The sequence below is a fragment of the Lachancea thermotolerans genome (genome assembly GCF_000142805.1).
Source record: "Lachancea thermotolerans CBS 6340 chromosome D complete sequence".
NCBI classification, from domain to species: Eukaryota; Fungi; Ascomycota; class Saccharomycetes; order Saccharomycetales; family Saccharomycetaceae; genus Lachancea; species Lachancea thermotolerans.
In genome coordinates, this window is record NC_013080.1 from 1115195 (window position 1) to 1129949 (window position 14755).

At 51.0% G+C, this 14755-nt stretch overlaps 10 protein-coding genes across 10 annotated transcripts; 5 read left to right on the forward strand and 5 right to left on the reverse strand.

Annotated features, from left to right (window-relative positions):
* Positions 1 to 264: 264 nt before the first annotated feature.
* Positions 265 to 996, reverse strand: KLTH0D13662g (KLTH0D13662p; the record flags this gene model as incomplete). Its single annotated transcript, XM_002553258.1, has 1 exon — positions 265 to 996. One exon carries the CDS (start codon positions 994 to 996, stop codon positions 265 to 267), a length of 732 nt encoding a protein of 243 aa, XP_002553304.1.
* Positions 997 to 1346: 350 nt separating this feature from the next.
* Positions 1347 to 2138, forward strand: KNH1 (Knh1p; the record flags this gene model as incomplete). The annotated part of the gene is made up of 1 exon (XM_002553259.1): positions 1347 to 2138. One exon carries the CDS (start codon positions 1347 to 1349, stop codon positions 2136 to 2138), a length of 792 nt encoding a protein of 263 aa, XP_002553305.1.
* A 147-nt stretch (positions 2139 to 2285) lies between these two features.
* On the reverse strand, positions 2286 to 3116 carry LHP1 (tRNA maturation protein LHP1; the record flags this gene model as incomplete). The annotated part of the gene is made up of 1 exon (XM_002553260.1): positions 2286 to 3116. The coding sequence occupies one exon, from the start codon at positions 3114 to 3116 to the stop codon at positions 2286 to 2288; it is 831 nt and encodes a 276-aa protein (XP_002553306.1).
* Positions 3117 to 3323: 207 nt separating this feature from the next.
* PSY3 (Psy3p) lies at positions 3324 to 3872 on the reverse strand (the record flags this gene model as incomplete). Its single annotated transcript, XM_002553261.1, has 1 exon — positions 3324 to 3872. The coding sequence occupies one exon, from the start codon at positions 3870 to 3872 to the stop codon at positions 3324 to 3326; it is 549 nt and encodes a 182-aa protein (XP_002553307.1).
* A 1467-nt stretch (positions 3873 to 5339) lies between these two features.
* Positions 5340 to 6356, reverse strand: KLTH0D13750g (pyridoxine 4-dehydrogenase; the record flags this gene model as incomplete). Its single annotated transcript, XM_002553262.1, has 1 exon — positions 5340 to 6356. One exon carries the CDS (start codon positions 6354 to 6356, stop codon positions 5340 to 5342), a length of 1017 nt encoding a protein of 338 aa, XP_002553308.1.
* Positions 6357 to 7047: 691 nt separating this feature from the next.
* SLC1 (1-acylglycerol-3-phosphate O-acyltransferase SLC1) lies at positions 7048 to 8148 on the forward strand (the record flags this gene model as incomplete). Its single annotated transcript, XM_002553263.1, has 1 exon — positions 7048 to 8148. One exon carries the CDS (start codon positions 7048 to 7050, stop codon positions 8146 to 8148), a length of 1101 nt encoding a protein of 366 aa, XP_002553309.1.
* A 97-nt stretch (positions 8149 to 8245) lies between these two features.
* FBP1 (fructose 1,6-bisphosphate 1-phosphatase) lies at positions 8246 to 9292 on the reverse strand (the record flags this gene model as incomplete). Its single annotated transcript, XM_002553264.1, has 1 exon — positions 8246 to 9292. The coding sequence occupies one exon, from the start codon at positions 9290 to 9292 to the stop codon at positions 8246 to 8248; it is 1047 nt and encodes a 348-aa protein (XP_002553310.1).
* A 982-nt stretch (positions 9293 to 10274) lies between these two features.
* On the forward strand, positions 10275 to 10736 carry PBP4 (Pbp4p; the record flags this gene model as incomplete). Its single annotated transcript, XM_002553265.1, has 1 exon — positions 10275 to 10736. The coding sequence occupies one exon, from the start codon at positions 10275 to 10277 to the stop codon at positions 10734 to 10736; it is 462 nt and encodes a 153-aa protein (XP_002553311.1).
* Positions 10737 to 10933: 197 nt separating this feature from the next.
* On the forward strand, positions 10934 to 12307 carry MCH1 (Mch1p; the record flags this gene model as incomplete). Its single annotated transcript, XM_002553266.1, has 1 exon — positions 10934 to 12307. One exon carries the CDS (start codon positions 10934 to 10936, stop codon positions 12305 to 12307), a length of 1374 nt encoding a protein of 457 aa, XP_002553312.1.
* Positions 12308 to 13235: 928 nt separating this feature from the next.
* Positions 13236 to 14678, forward strand: SEC61 (translocon subunit SEC61; the record flags this gene model as incomplete). The annotated part of the gene is made up of 1 exon (XM_002553267.1): positions 13236 to 14678. One exon carries the CDS (start codon positions 13236 to 13238, stop codon positions 14676 to 14678), a length of 1443 nt encoding a protein of 480 aa, XP_002553313.1.
* Positions 14679 to 14755: the final 77 nt, after the last annotated feature.

Sequence of the window (14755 nt, forward strand, 5' to 3'; positions counted from 1 at the left end):
CCTTTAATACTTCCCAGCCGTGAGGGCATCGAGCCCGATACTCGAAGAAGAAAAAAAAAATCGAGGAAAAACAGAAAAAAAAAAAAACGCCAGAACACCACTCAAGCGACGAAAAAAAAGATGTGTGTCCGCGATGAGCCTAAGGAGCGGCGATAGCGCGCGAGATGCATATGATTGTGGGAATACCGGCGGGCTCGCAGTGGCCCCTGCAGCGACCACGTGGAAGTGAGAGGTCGCGAGCCCTGCTGCGGCCGGCATGATGGCTTAGATCGCTCGGTACGCGCTGCGTGAACATCCCAACCTCAAAGTCCACATCTTCATATCGCGCGCTGCGTGTTGCGTGTTGTGCGCGAAGGGCCTGGGCACTCCGGGCTTTAATGGCTTTCCTCCAGAAGAAATGTATCGGCGTGGGGAGATTTCGGATACGCGATCGAGCCTCGGCGTTTCATATTGGATGCACCACCGCATCCCAGAGAGATCGGACTGCGGTCCAGGCATTACATCGGAATTTCTAGGGTTTTTTTTTTCGGAAGGCACTATGAACGCTGCAACGCAGGGCCGTATGAGCGGCCAGTGGGTGCAGAAATTAGTGGCGCGACGCGGGGGGGCAAGCCTAAGGGGGGACCTGCCGGGATAGCAAGTTGAGCAGTACACGGCTGACAAGGGAGCGGAGAATACGCGACCAGGAGACGTCGACGTGGTTACGTAACACAACCACTCGTGTAAAACGATATGGACCGTCGTCGTCGCCAGAGTGCCTTTCTCACGCTGGGAAAGCGCAGCGGGGCCTGCCGTGTGCAGGACGCGGTGCTTGGCGACAGCGCGCGCGGCGGCAGCGTGTCGCAGCGTGCCTGGCGCACGGACAAGGCTGGGTTCGGATCGCGTGTCGCGGCGTGACGTCCAGTCGGCTTCCTCGCATGGGGACATGCGCCGGCCAGCGTGTTGTTGTGGCAGGAGTACTCGGAATGGTGATAGCGCTTGTGTTTTCGGCGCCATCACGCGCCGTTCTGCGCAGCCCGTTTGCTCGGGACGTTGAAATCATTGTGTACGCATGTGACGCTTGGTCACTGGCGCGGAAGAGTGCAAAGAGCGACAGCGCGTCGTCGCGCCCGCGTGGCGAGCACTGATGCAGTTCTTGCTTGCCGCGCCCGCTGTAATACACGTTTCGGCGCCGCTGTCTTATTTTTAAGACGCGCGTTTTGGCTGCAGCGATGCTCGCAGCTTTCGGAGCAGAGCCGGCCAGTTTAAGTTTCACTTTCCTCTCGCCGGCGCGAGCTTAAAAGCCAGGCCCTGCGAGGCGGAATAGAAAGCTGGGATTTTCTCGGAATGAACTGTCTCCTGTCTCCATGCGTCCTTTCTTCGTTCTCCTCGTTCTCTGGCGGCTGACCGTTGCGGACCTTTCTGTTTCTCGGCCTTCCGCAGGCGCGAAGTTCTCAGGCAGCTCGGGCGCCGCGTCAGTTGAGGTGGAGTGGATCGAGGCCGGCGGTGCTCCGGCGCTGTCGTCTGTCTCCGAGTTTACGTTTGTTCTCTGCTCGGGTCCCAACTCCGACATACAGGCCGTCACCAAGATCTCAACCGTGCAGGCCTCCAGCGTGGCCGCGGGCAAGCACAAACTCTCGATAGACCGCGCGTTGGTCTCCAACGGCATGTACTTTGTCCAAGTGGTGGCGGTCTCTCCGGAGTACGTCACAATTCACTATTCCAATAGGTTTACGCTGGAGGGCATGCAAGGCCGGAACCGAGCGCTCTCGGTCACCGACTCCAGGCCCCCTGCCGCAGAGATCATAAGGGTCGGAGGCGAAAATCCACCACCGCCAATCAACTCGGCGTCCTTTTCAATCACCTATGTTTCGCAGACGGGCTCCTGGCGTTTCGCGCCCATGCAATCCCAGCCGCGCGCGACTATCACCGCCACAACCTGGACTCGGCAACACCCGACCAGCGCGTGCACTTATTTCGCTAGCGACCCGCCACAGCCTAAATGGTATACTACTGTCACGCCCGGCTGGGACTACACCCTCCAAATTCGGTATAACGACGCTCACCCGGCACCACATCCAGAGAACAACGGCGGCTGGTACAACGCGGAAAATAGAAAAACACTAAGCGCGAGGAAAATAAATCACCCCTTGGGGTGAGCGCGGCGCGCTGGCTCTCAAGCCCGAGCGCTAAAAAGGTGAACCAAAAATGCAGTGTACAAGTCTTTTTTTTCTTGATTATATAGCGATTGATAATAACAAGTGTGCGGGGAACTCAATGGGAAGAACCCCAAACAACCCCATTCCTTATTCGACTGCGGACTCCGACGCTTCCTTTGCTGCAGCTTCTTTAGAAGCTTCACCTGCAGCCTCAGAAGCTCCCTCAGATGCATCCTTGGCACCGTCCTTCTCTTCAGACTTCTTCAACTTTGGCATGTTCTTTCTGTGACCGGTGAAAGAGCGCGAGCGCTGGCCAGAGCCACTGAAGTTCTTGCTGCGTGTAGCTTCGCGCTGCTGGTCGTACTGCTTCTTGGTGACAGCATCCAACTTGCGGCCTTGGAAAGAGAGGGTCTCCTTGCCGGGTCCGTAAGTTTCTATAAAGTCGTTCGCATCTTTTTCCTGCGCGAACTCAACGATGACGGTACCGTTGAAGTTTTTGCGGTGGTCCTTCTTCAAACGCACCTGGCTGACGGGACCAAGACTGTTGAAGAACTTCTCAATCTCTTCTTGAAGCTCGGTCTTCTCCTGTTTGTTCTCGTAGTCGAAGTTCATCACAGCGACAGTTCTCTTGCCTCTCTCGCGTCTGGCGTCGCTTTGAAGGTCTAGTGGAACGCGTCTCTTGACGTTTTCTCCATCCTCGCTGACCTCCAAAATCTCAGAACTGCGCAGAGTCTCGACAACCTTCTCCACAGGGCGGAACTTCTTCATTCTGTTGAAAGTCGCTATCGTTGAAATGGGAACCCACCCCTCATTCTTGTCCGCGGTCGCACGCAGAAACTTGTCGTAAGGGAAATTGAACTCAGAAAAGTAGAACTCCACCTGTTTCAGACATTGTTTCTCGACTTCTGGGGTGAACTCCACTGGAACGTAAGATCCGCGTCTTGGAGCACTTTCTTCAGTCGCATTGGCTCCACTCATGATGAAAAAACTGGGATTGTTTTGAAGTCCAAAGAAGGGTACGAAGGCCTGACCAGGGTGCTGATTAGGCAAACGCTATAATGCTTCTAAAAGCAGAACTCCTAGACGCGTTTGTCCTGTGATGAGTTACTGGAAAACTTTTCTGTGAGTCCCTCATCCATGCTGGAGATGATCGTTCGTTATACGTGATCTGGAATATAAGCGCCGTCAGGGCATTGAGTTTTTGGTGTAGACAACCCTCGCCGTTGATGCGTTATCCCGCTGTAGCACGCAGTCCATATTTTTGACGTAAGACATCGGAAGCCGTGTGGGTATATCGTACGATTTATTCGTCGCAAAGGACTGCTCCACTCCATTATAGAAGTCCAGCCCAAATCCTACTGTCATTACCGAACAACCGTACCGAGAACGCAGCATGCGTAAAATCTTGAAAAGGAGCTCATAGGAAGCATTATCATGGGTATAATAAGAGATGTTGTCTATGACAATGCTAGCAAGCTGAAATTGCAGGGGGGCTGCTTGCTTGCACCTGGAGAGGGCCTCCTGCGGGTTGTCATTGAGCTGGGCTAGGAAATTTATCAACGACTCAAAATGCAGCAACGATGCGGAGTTCATATATGCTACACTTTTCTCCTCATGCGAGTACTCCGTAGCGAATTCGCGCCAACAAGAGGCAATGTCTATCATCAGTACGAAGGTTTGATTGGGCAGCTCATCGATAAGCCTGTGCACCACGCTTGACTTGATTTTTGTCATTTGGAATCCGTGTTCTATCAAATGCAGGTAGCCCACAGGCCCCACATGAGCCCCGTCGTCTCCCTCTTTCGATTCTTCGACTATGTTTCCAAACCTGTCCTTACGAAGCCATTCGATATGTAGCGCAGTGGGTTTGTAGAACTGAAGTTCGTGTTAGTATGCCTAAATCAAATTGCAAATGTTAATGTGGAACACAAGCAGCATACCGTGGACAAGGGGTATACTCTACAGTGAGCTAAAATGTTCATTCGCGGTATCAAAATTCATCTCAGGGACGTGAAGTTACTCGTACGGGTAGTGTTTGAAATTGTTAGCTTTTTGGCGGACAGTACTTAATTCATAGCCAGTTATATGTCGTCTGTAATGACTAGTGATTAGATCCTTGACGGTAGAAGGCGAGGTATTAGGCTTTGTAACAAATACCAAGTAACTAGATCGTGATGTATTGCTTCTTGGGTTATATAATCCAACGGGTTACGAGGTCAAACTTTCTGGATTTGGCTCTTAAAGAGAGCTGATGAGACAGGTTAAAAATGTTACTGACGCCCTGATCACTTTTGATAATGGCATCAGTAGAAGTTCATGTTTAGACACTATGTTGGACGGTGATTAGATTGTGCATAGAGATCGGCTCTGTAAACATGTATTATAATTGTTTTTTGCTTTTCGCGGAAACACTCTGGATAATCTTAAAATGATTAATTTCAGTTGAATATATTGAAGAAGTTAAAAAGAGTTGGTTTTGATGTCTGCACTATTCGCCTTCCGGCGAATTAGTTTCGATACGCTTCCCGAATTTCTAGGGCGCAATATCTCTTTGGTCTCTTTCATGGAAACCTTCAGTTAACTTTGTTTAACTGTCGTGGTTGTGGAGAAATGGCGTCGCTGACAATAGCGAAGACAAACCGCTTAACTTGGACTTCGTGGACGATACAGCCTCATTTAATTGTAATGAAGAAATGTGAACGCTGAAATGAGTGACTGGGGGTTTTTAGTTGAGTTCATATTGATTTGATAGAATCAAGCCCAAGTGCGTCGGGCACTTCAAGCAGAATTGAAGATACTCTCCAGACCTCGAGGCGATGCCGAGCGCTCTCTAAAAGGATATGGGCCAAGTCATTATGGAAACTCAATTCAAGCGCTGTCTCGGCAATACAGTGGAAGGGGAGTTTCCAAGTTTGGGCCATGCACAGAAACTGTATATTAAACATCACAGATCTTGAACCGCGGCTTCAGAATGTTAAACCGCCAGCAGTTTAGAGTTCAGAGGGGATTGTAATTATTGACTGCCGGAAGGACGATGAAACGCAGTGAATGAACGTTGGCACAACCATACCAGCTTCACTACTGAGCAGCGGCTGATGCGGCTGTTAGGTCGGTCTAATTGACACTTACGGCAATGAAGTTCCCGAGGAATGTTCAGCATATGTATGGAAGCTATATTTATTTCGAAACCCGCGAAAAGAATCAGGTCTCAAACTCGTATCTATCGCCAGCAGTTTTGAAGGTTTTCAGGAACCCATCGATCTTGGCAAGCTCTTCCTGCGTCAGGTCATATGAAGTGAAGTTCTGCTCCACGCGCTTGGCCGAAGATGCGCCTGGGATAGGAACAAATTTAGTTCCAAGGTACTTAGAGTTAAAGGACCGAATCCAGGCAAGTGCTAAGCTTGGAAGAGTGAGCCCGTCGCTGCGCTTGCTGACAATTTCCTTTTGCAAGAAATCAACCAATTTCAGGTTGTGTTTGAGTGCCTCGCCTTTGAACTTCTTGAGCATTGATTTGAAGTCTCCTGCTTTCAAATCCTCGGGGCTGGTAATAGCGCCCGTCAAGAGGCCACGACAGAGGGGTGAGTAACACACAATTGGGATTCCTAGTTCATTGCAGGCGTCCACAATGCCGTTTGTCAGAATTTCTGGGTGGTATAAGCTGAACTCAACTTCCACGCAGCATATATACTCACCATACTTCGCGTGAATTGCTCTTATCTGCTCAGCGTTGACTTCGCTGAGGGACAGGCCCCCCAATGAGCCCTTCTTGATGTATTCCACGAGAGTTTCAAAAGTCTCGTCTGGGTATACGTTGTCTCCAAAGAGCTTTTCGTCAAGCCTAGCGGGCTGGAAGATGTCAAAAGGCCCTCCGAAGGCCTTCATGCTATTTTCGATGGACTGCGTAACGAACGCACGGTCGCCATGAGGCACCAAAGCCTTGTTATCCACGCAGCCCTTGCAGGTCACCACTGTTTGCTCACGCAATCCTGGATGCGCTTCGAAGTACGAGCGCGCCAGCTTCAAGTTGGAGTAATCTGGCCCATAGAACTCACCTACGTTAAAAATCACAGGCTTCTGGGGTGTGAGCTCCACAACCTTATTTAGCGCGGCGAATGCTTGCTCTTTAGGAGCAACGCCACCTGCCCATGTTAGACCCATCAACCCATATCCGTGGGCTGCGTCAAGATGAGCTTGCTTGAGTTCTTTAGGGGAAAGCATGTTATAAGCTGAAAGACGTAGAAAAGCGGTTTTGAATTGACTTTTCGAGTTGTCGATGTTGAACTTCACGAGTAAGCCTATCGATGTGTTTCAAGTTCCCAATGAGCCCAGGTAATCTGTTATTCACTGGGTCTTTATATCTTGAATTGCTTGCCCCTTTTCGCTTGGTTGTCCGTCTACCACCCGCTTGGCTATTATTATGAAAGCATAGCTGATGCCTTGGCCTTGAAAAAAGTTACGTAACCGGTCTCGTGTACCACCTTGAAGCGAACCTGTCTGTGAGCAGAAAGGCAAAATCCAAGTTTTCGCCGGCCCAAACGCGGCCAGTGCGCGGGCCTAAGACGCAGCTCTGGAGAAGTCCGGGAGAAAGTCACGTGACGATAAAGGCTGCTTCATTATCACATGACCGAAGGCTCTGTTCAGTCACATGACTATTTCAGTTTGTGCTCCGATGTCCTTTCGTACGCACAGTCACGATTCTCTGGGTCACCAATCACGAACCTCGTATGCTTTCCCTCGACCCAACAATTCTACAGTGTTTCGATTCCGGGAAAGTTGGTCCTTGTGGAAGAAAGTTCAACCTTGCGGAAGAACACTCTCCATCAAGTTTGCAGCGCCCGCAAGGATCAACAAGCCACTTGAAGCTCCAAAAAGGTAACGAATCGCGCCTATTTTCCTGTTTAAAACTGACATGGGGTTCTGGGCTAAGTTTGTGTACTACAGCAGAAGCGTGCTCGGCGTCACTCTGCTGAGCACCTGTGCACTGTATGGTGTGGTGGCCTCTATCGTGCTTTCGTGTATCGGGAAGAGGCATCTTGCGCAGTGGACCACCGCCCGTTCCTTTTACTATGTGATGGGAACATTTCTGGGCATTGAAGTCGAGGTGATCAACGAGGAAAACCTGAAGAAGTTGCCAGCGATTCTGGTGGCTAACCACCAGTCTGCCCTTGACATTTTGATGCTGGGTCGTATCTTCCCTCCCGGGTGCACCGTGACGGCCAAGAGCTCTTTGAAGTGGGTGCCCTTTTTGGGCTGGTTCATGATGCTCAGCGGCTCCTTGTTTCTGGAGAGAGGCAACCGCGAGAAAAGTGTGAGAACACTGAACAACGCGTTGGACGTGATGCGCACCAAGAAACGTGCTGTCTGGATTTTCCCAGAAGGCACGAGAAGCCACTCAACCAAGCTCGGCCTGCTTCCCTTCAAGAAGGGTGCATTCCACCTCGCCCAGCAAGGAAAGATCCCAATTGTACCCATTGTGGTTTCTAACACCAGCACTTTGATGAACTCGAAGTATAAGGTGTTCAATCGTGGTGTGATCACCGTGAAGGTTCTGGATCCAATTCCAACAGATGACTTGAAGAAAGAGGACGTTACGGCTTTCACTAAACGTGTGGAGGAGCTGATGCTTAAGGAAGTGGAAAACCTGGGCTACTCAGACGCCATGCTAGACACCAACTTGCCTCCTGAGGTCAGAAGCTCAGTTACGCAGGTCCTGACCAGCTCGACCATCACGGATTCCGAGGAGCAGGACGTGTCGACCAAAGATTCCGTCGAAGAAGCTGTCGAAGCTCTCGAGGCGGAGGATGAGGACGAAGGCGAGCCCGAGCGTAACGAAACAGCGGTCCAAAACGAGGACGTTACCGCTCAAGCCCAGGAGCCTGAAATCCAGGAGCCTGAAATCCAGGAGCCTGAAACCCAGGAGTCTGAGGCCCAGGAGCCTGAAGCTCAGGACTCTAAGGCCGACGCTAAAGATTCCAAGGCCAAGGCCAAACATTCTAAGGCCAAGAAATAGAACGCCAGCGCTTAGCTGCCATTCTGTAGCGCCTGAAAGAACAAGAATATTATTATTTTCGCATTTACATACATGAGTCGTCATTACACGTAAACATTTAGTTGGCACTGCCAATGTGCTTCAAATACTTGTCAACGTCGGCGCGGCTCCCCAACCAGATGCTTGACTTGTCGTGGATGTGCTCCGGAGTCAAGTCCAAAATACGCTCCCCTCTGTCATTAACGGCTTTTCCGCCAGCCTGCTCAACAAGGAACGCCATGGGGAATGCCTCGTACAGCAGTCTTAGCTTACCATGCTTGTTTTTGCGGTCGCAAGGGTACGCAAATAGCCCGCCGTAGAGTAGCGTTCTGTGAACGTCAGCGACCATCGAGCCAATGTACCGGGAAGAGTATGGCTTGGAGTTCTCATCCGCAGGAGGCTTCTTCAGGCGCTGGAAAAAATCCTGGATCGGATCGTCCCAGTAAACGGAGTTTCCCTCGTTGACCGAGTAGATGGGGTGCTCGATAGGCATGCGGAGGTCTGGGTACGTGAGGATAAATTCCCCCAGGTTAGTGTCCAGAGTGAATCCATTCACACCCGAGCCGGTGGTCAGCATGAGGTGCGTCGAGGCACCATACATAGCGTAGCAAGCCGCCACCATTTCGCGGCCTCCGCGCAGCACGTCGCTGGCGCTACCGCGCGAGTCCGACGTCAGCCGAAACAGCGACACAATTGTGCCGACAGAGACTCCGGCATCGATGTTCGAAGAGCCGTCGATGGGATCGCAGCAGACCGCGTACGCAGCCGCGTTGTGGGGAAACACAATCAGCTCCTCTTGCTCCTCAGACACTAGCACGCGCACATTGCCGCTGGCGCGCATCGCGTTCACGAAGATCTCGTCCCCGAGCACGTCCAGCTTTTTCTGCTGGTCCCCTGTGGCGTTGGACGCGCCTGCCAGCCCGATGAGGTTGACCAGCTCTGCCCGCCGGATCGTCTGCGAGATGAATTTGAACGCGAATTGCAGCGAATTCAGCAGCAGCGAGAACTCGCCCGTCGCGTTCTTTGCGCTCGCGCGCTGGCTCTCTAAAATGAACCGCGACAGCGTTATAATGTCGGTGTCAATCGACTCCGCGGAGTCGCGTCTAGGATGGACGGAGGCAGGCATATTTCTCGGTTGCTGGCGCCGGGTAGTGGTTTAGAAGAACGTTACAGGACGGCTGGAGACAAAGCTAGACAAGAACAACTCGGTGTCTGTGGTCTACGCTCTGAGGTTTTCTTCGGCCTGTAAACCGTAACTCTGGTCCTGTCGGCCCAAAACCATCTGTTTTTATACCTTTCATGAGCCGTTCGTCCCTACTCGCAGGCCGAGCCAGACCGCCGTGCCCCTTCAAGCACAGCCTTTGCTTCATCTTGTTTTGCGAACCATATGTCCGGGGCCGTGTCCGAATCTTCACTATAACCTTATTGGATTGTGCTTGGCAGGCCGCAACCGCGCACAAACTCCGCGGAGGAAAGGAAGGGGCGATGCGGGGCAACGGACAAGGATGTCACCACGTGCTTATCACATGATGTAGTTTGCTGACTGAAGTATTTCTTTCACGTGATACCATCGACTGAACTTCGCCGTGTTTCGCGATAACATGGCGGACTTTGACGGTCGCTGCAAAGAACAAACAATGAAAACTTCGAGAAGCCGCCGAGTAGAGAGATCACGTGAGCAGAGAGAGACGAGGAACAGCGTTGGTAGAAGGCGCGCTCTGCGCTACAATAGTCCAAGGGGGAATTGGAAGTGAGAGATATGCAAGGGCCATGTTCGTGCCGGCGTTGCGACAACGCCCTCGTGCTCCGCGCCGTGTCGCCAACAACGGATAGCTGACGTTTCGCGGCTTGATAGTGCGGAAACACGCGCGAGGAAGCTGCGAGCTATATAGATGCTCGTCGGTGAGCATGGGTGATTCATTCGCGAGCGAAGTCTTACCTTTGGCCTCGCATGGACGCGCAAACAGAAGAATGCATGTGTCATATTGTACGAGGATGTCCGCCACTTTGGATCGGTCTCTACATTTCGTGGTCCACCCGTTGACTTCCACGAGCAACTCGCATGCATACGCGTGCGCCTACCGAATCCCGCGCACTTTCCCTTTTGCATGTCCACTGCCACGCATAAACCCCGGCTAACGGGCTGGGCTGCCGCCGCAGCGAAGGCCGCGCCCAAGACCCAGTCTAAGCCCGAAGAGTCGCCTTCGTCATCGTCATCGGCAGCAGCGGCGCGCTCGACCGCCGCCGCCTCGTCAAAATCCAGTACTGGAACCAAGACGAGGCCGCCCGCGGCCGCCCGCGGTGTGTCGCCGCCTGCATCTGCGCCCGCCTCAAAGGACCCCACCAAGAAGAACAAAAAGACATCAAGGCCTGCTTTCAATTCGGAGCAAGTCGCCCAGTTTCTCCGCTCGCAGTTTGCTGCGCAATCGTCGCAGCCCAACACCACCGTGTACACCAAGCCCAAGACCCATAGCTCGCATGGCTCGCCGGATTGGGGTACCACCACCAGCAAGTGGAAAACAAAGAAATACGGCTGTCTGAGCGACGTGGCGCGCTCGCTCAGATCTTAGTCCGCTCATCTGCATCGCCATAGGCCTTCTACCGTACCGTACATATTTTATTTAATTTACGCCTGCCTCGCACTTGCCCGGTGCTTCAATGACGCCGCCGCGTGAATCGCCAAAATTGTCCCTGTTACCTTCACCCTCATAAATGTGACTCTTCAAACATGATCCACACCGAAACACATACAAACAGTTGAATACCCATGACCTTGTCGACCGTGGAGCATTGGCTCACGTTCCATGTGCGCTCATGCCTCAAGTCTAAGTTCCACATCACCACGCTCCGTAAGGTTGCGTTTGTTATCGCCCTAATTTCTTGTGTGGCTTCAGGTCTCGTAACAATCATTTCGTTGTTCACGGAGCCTTGGCGCCAGCACAAACACTTCACCTCGCTGCAGATCAACCTGATTTCCAGCGCGGTAAATCTAGGAGGCTACCTGACGCCACCGCTACTGGGCATCCTTTCCGACTCTCATGGACCCGTAATCCTAAGTTGGATGGCAGTCCTTGGGTTTGTACCGAGTTACGCCTACAGCTCCTACGCATTCGACCACCCTGGCGCGCATTTCGCCTTCACGCTTGTCGCATTTGCTGCCATTGGTGTTGCCACAAGTGCGCTTTTCTTTAGTGGCCTACTGACCTGCGCTAAGCTTTACCCAAGATATAAATTCTTGTCTATTAGCTGTCCTACTACCTTCTACGGTCTCTCGTCACTCCTGGCCTCCGAAGTCCTGAAGCATCCCTGGTTCTCTAGGACATATGACCATCTAGACCTAGGACGCGTGTTCCGCTCCTTTGCATGGTTTTACGCTGTAGTTGGTACGCTAACTTGGGTCTCAACAAGCATTGTCGCAATGCTCAAAGAACCTGTGGAGCAGGAGGAGCACGAGCCGCTGTTACCTACCGACAGTCGCGTGCCTCCCGCTCAAGATTACGTGGAGCGCATGCGTCGTTTTGTTCGCGATCCAAGCGCCTACTTGATGATGTTGGCTTTCTTCCTCACCATTGGAGCCCTTGAAATGTTTTTAGCCAACATGGGCTCCCTAGCAGCATTGGTCGCACCCAACAATCGCGATATTCAGGCTCGCGTTCTCTCATACTATGCGCTCTGCTCCACACTCACTAGACTATGTGTCGGGCTACTCGCAGACTTCTTTACAAAGTACAACCTGTCCCGCATGTGGATTCTGTACGGAATGCTGCTGATAGGCCTCATAAGCCAGATCCTGGTACCAAACATTGGCCGCAGTAAGGCTTTAGTGACGCTTTCCAGCGCTCTATCAGGAACAGCCTACGGAGGGCTGTTCACCATATTCCCTACTTTGACACTCAGCGTGTGGGGAGACGCGGTGTTTGGCACCGCTTATGGATGCTTCATGGTTGCTCCGGCTATCGGGTCGACTGTGTACGGCATCGTGTACGCAAGAATCTACGACACGCAGTGCTCAGTTGAGAACCCTAGCTCCACATGCATTAGGCCGGCGTTCTACGTTACTAGTATCTCGTTTTTCGTCGCTCTTCTCACCAGCATCACTATATATGTTGGGTTCTGGAAACGGAGAGCAGTTGAAATTTAAGCAATTCCTGAAGAACTTCAAAGTATTTAAGAACACTTTGCCGGCCATACCAAAAGTAGTGCAGCCTCGTTTCACTCGGCATCAGGCTCATTGAATTTCTCAAAAGCTATTATTTTAGTAAGATTTTTAACGCTAACTTCAGTTTCCTCTCTGGAGACTTGGCATTTAGTTCGAAAGGCATTCTAGGAATATAGGTTCAAATTAACCACCGAGGTTTGGAGCCATATTATGTCAAACTTGCGATATTCAAAGGATCGAAATTAATATGTGCACACTTAGCTCTGTGTAAAATTTGCCGAACAGAAGACTCGGAGACGAACTCATTTGTCGTGAATCTCTGTGGGTCGTATTTTATTTAAAATATGCAAATGGATTGGGAGCACTGGAATCTTTATGACAAGCTCGCGCAACATTCTTTTAAAAGTCAATACTTCAGTTTACGCGTTGGCCTAAAGAGCTTTCAGAGAATTGAAGAGGCTAACGTATACTGCTCTAACTTGAAAGACGCAGAGACAGCATGCCAAACCAATAAATAATAATTGTGTTGAACAAAATACAACGTTAGTTGAGAAAGGCGCCTCTAGTGCTCGGAATTAATTATATTTAAGTGACCTCCTTGCCTAATCCAAATCGTATATGGGCTTGATGACCTACAGTAGCTGAGCCTGATTGCATCAGACTTGTCTTCGTTGTCTGTCATGCTCTCACGCCTATTAACGTCATCATCGTTGATTGTGAGGCGCTATTCGTCGAAAAGCATTGACAGCCGCTCCGTATAGCATGCTATGCAGGATTTTCAACATACCGTGTTCAATTTTGGTGTTATAGAAACAACACGAAAGCACTTTTTGTAGTGAGCCTGCGAACACTTCTCGAAGCTTTTAACGGGCTCAAGGAAGTTAAGAGTGTTTCGAAAGAGGAATTGGCAATGAGTGGTCGTCTTCTAGATCTGTTCAAGCCTTTCGAGGCGTTCCTCCCTGAGGTTATCTCGCCCGAGAGGAAGGTCCCATATAACCAGAAATTGATATGGACCGGAGTTTCGTTACTAATTTTCCTAGTGCTCGGTCAGATACCGCTGTATGGCATTGTGTCAAGTGAGACTTCTGACCCTCTATACTGGCTGCGTGCAATGCTGGCGTCTAACCGTGGTACGCTGATGGAATTGGGTGTCACCCCTATCATCACTTCCTCCATGATCTTCCAGTTCTTGCAAGGTACTCAATTGCTTCAAGTGAACATGGAAAACAAGCAGGACCGCGAGCTGTTCCAGATAGCGCAAAAAGTTTGCGCTATTTTGCTCACTTTCGGCCAGGCCGTCGTTGTTGTGTTGAGCGGAAACTACGGCAAACCGTCAGATATTGGTATTGCAATTTCTCTCCTGTTGATCTTCCAGCTGATGTTTGCATCGTTCATTGTTCTCTTGTTGGACGAATTGCTGGCTAAGGGATATGGTCTAGGCTCTGGTATTTCCTTGTTCACTGCCACCAACATTGCCGAGCAGATCTTCTGGAAGGCCTTTGCCCCCACTACCGTTAACTCCGGTCGTGGCAACGAGTTTGAGGGTGCTGTCATCGCTTTGTTCCATCTGCTGGCTGTTAGAAAGGACAAGAAAAGAGCTCTTGTTGAGGCTTTCTACAGACAAAACCTACCAAACATGTTCCAGGTTTTGTCAACAGTTGGTGTCTTTTTGTTTGTCTTGTATTTGCAGGGCTTCCGTTACGAGCTACCTATCAGATCCACTAGAACCAGAGGCCAGGTGGGTGTTTACCCAATTAAGCTCTTTTACACTTCCAACACGCCAATTATGTTGCAAAGTGCTTTGACCTCTAATGTGTTTTTGATTTCTCAGATCATGTACCAAAGATTCCCATCCAACCCAGTCGTGCGCTTGGTCGGTGTCTGGGGTGCTAGACCTGGCTCACCAATGGGCCAGCAGGTTGCTCTAAGTGGTTTGTCTTATTACATTCAACCTCCATTTTCCGTGGCAGACGCCATTTTGGACCCTATTAAGACTGTCATTTACGTTGCTTTCGTCTTGGGCGCTTGCGCCATGTTCTCCAAGACTTGGACTGAAATCTCGGGTACCTCTCCACGCGATGTCGCCAAGCAGTTCAAAGACCAAGGTTTGGTCATTAACGGCAAGAGAGAATCCAACGTTTACAGAGAGCTGAAGAAGATCATCCCAACAGCTGCGGCTTTTGGCGGCGCTACCATTGGCGCCTTGTCTGTCGGCTCCGACCTACTGGGCACGTTGGGCTCCGGTACGTCGATTCTGATGGCCACCACCACTATCTACGGTTACTACGAGACCGCTGCCAAAGAGGGCGGCTTCTCCAAGAACTTGGTTGCTGGTTTCTCCGAGATGATGTGAGGGAGGGGGTCCACCAATCGTGTACACTTATTATATTACATTCAATAGCATGTAGTCAAAAGATAAGTCTTTAGCTT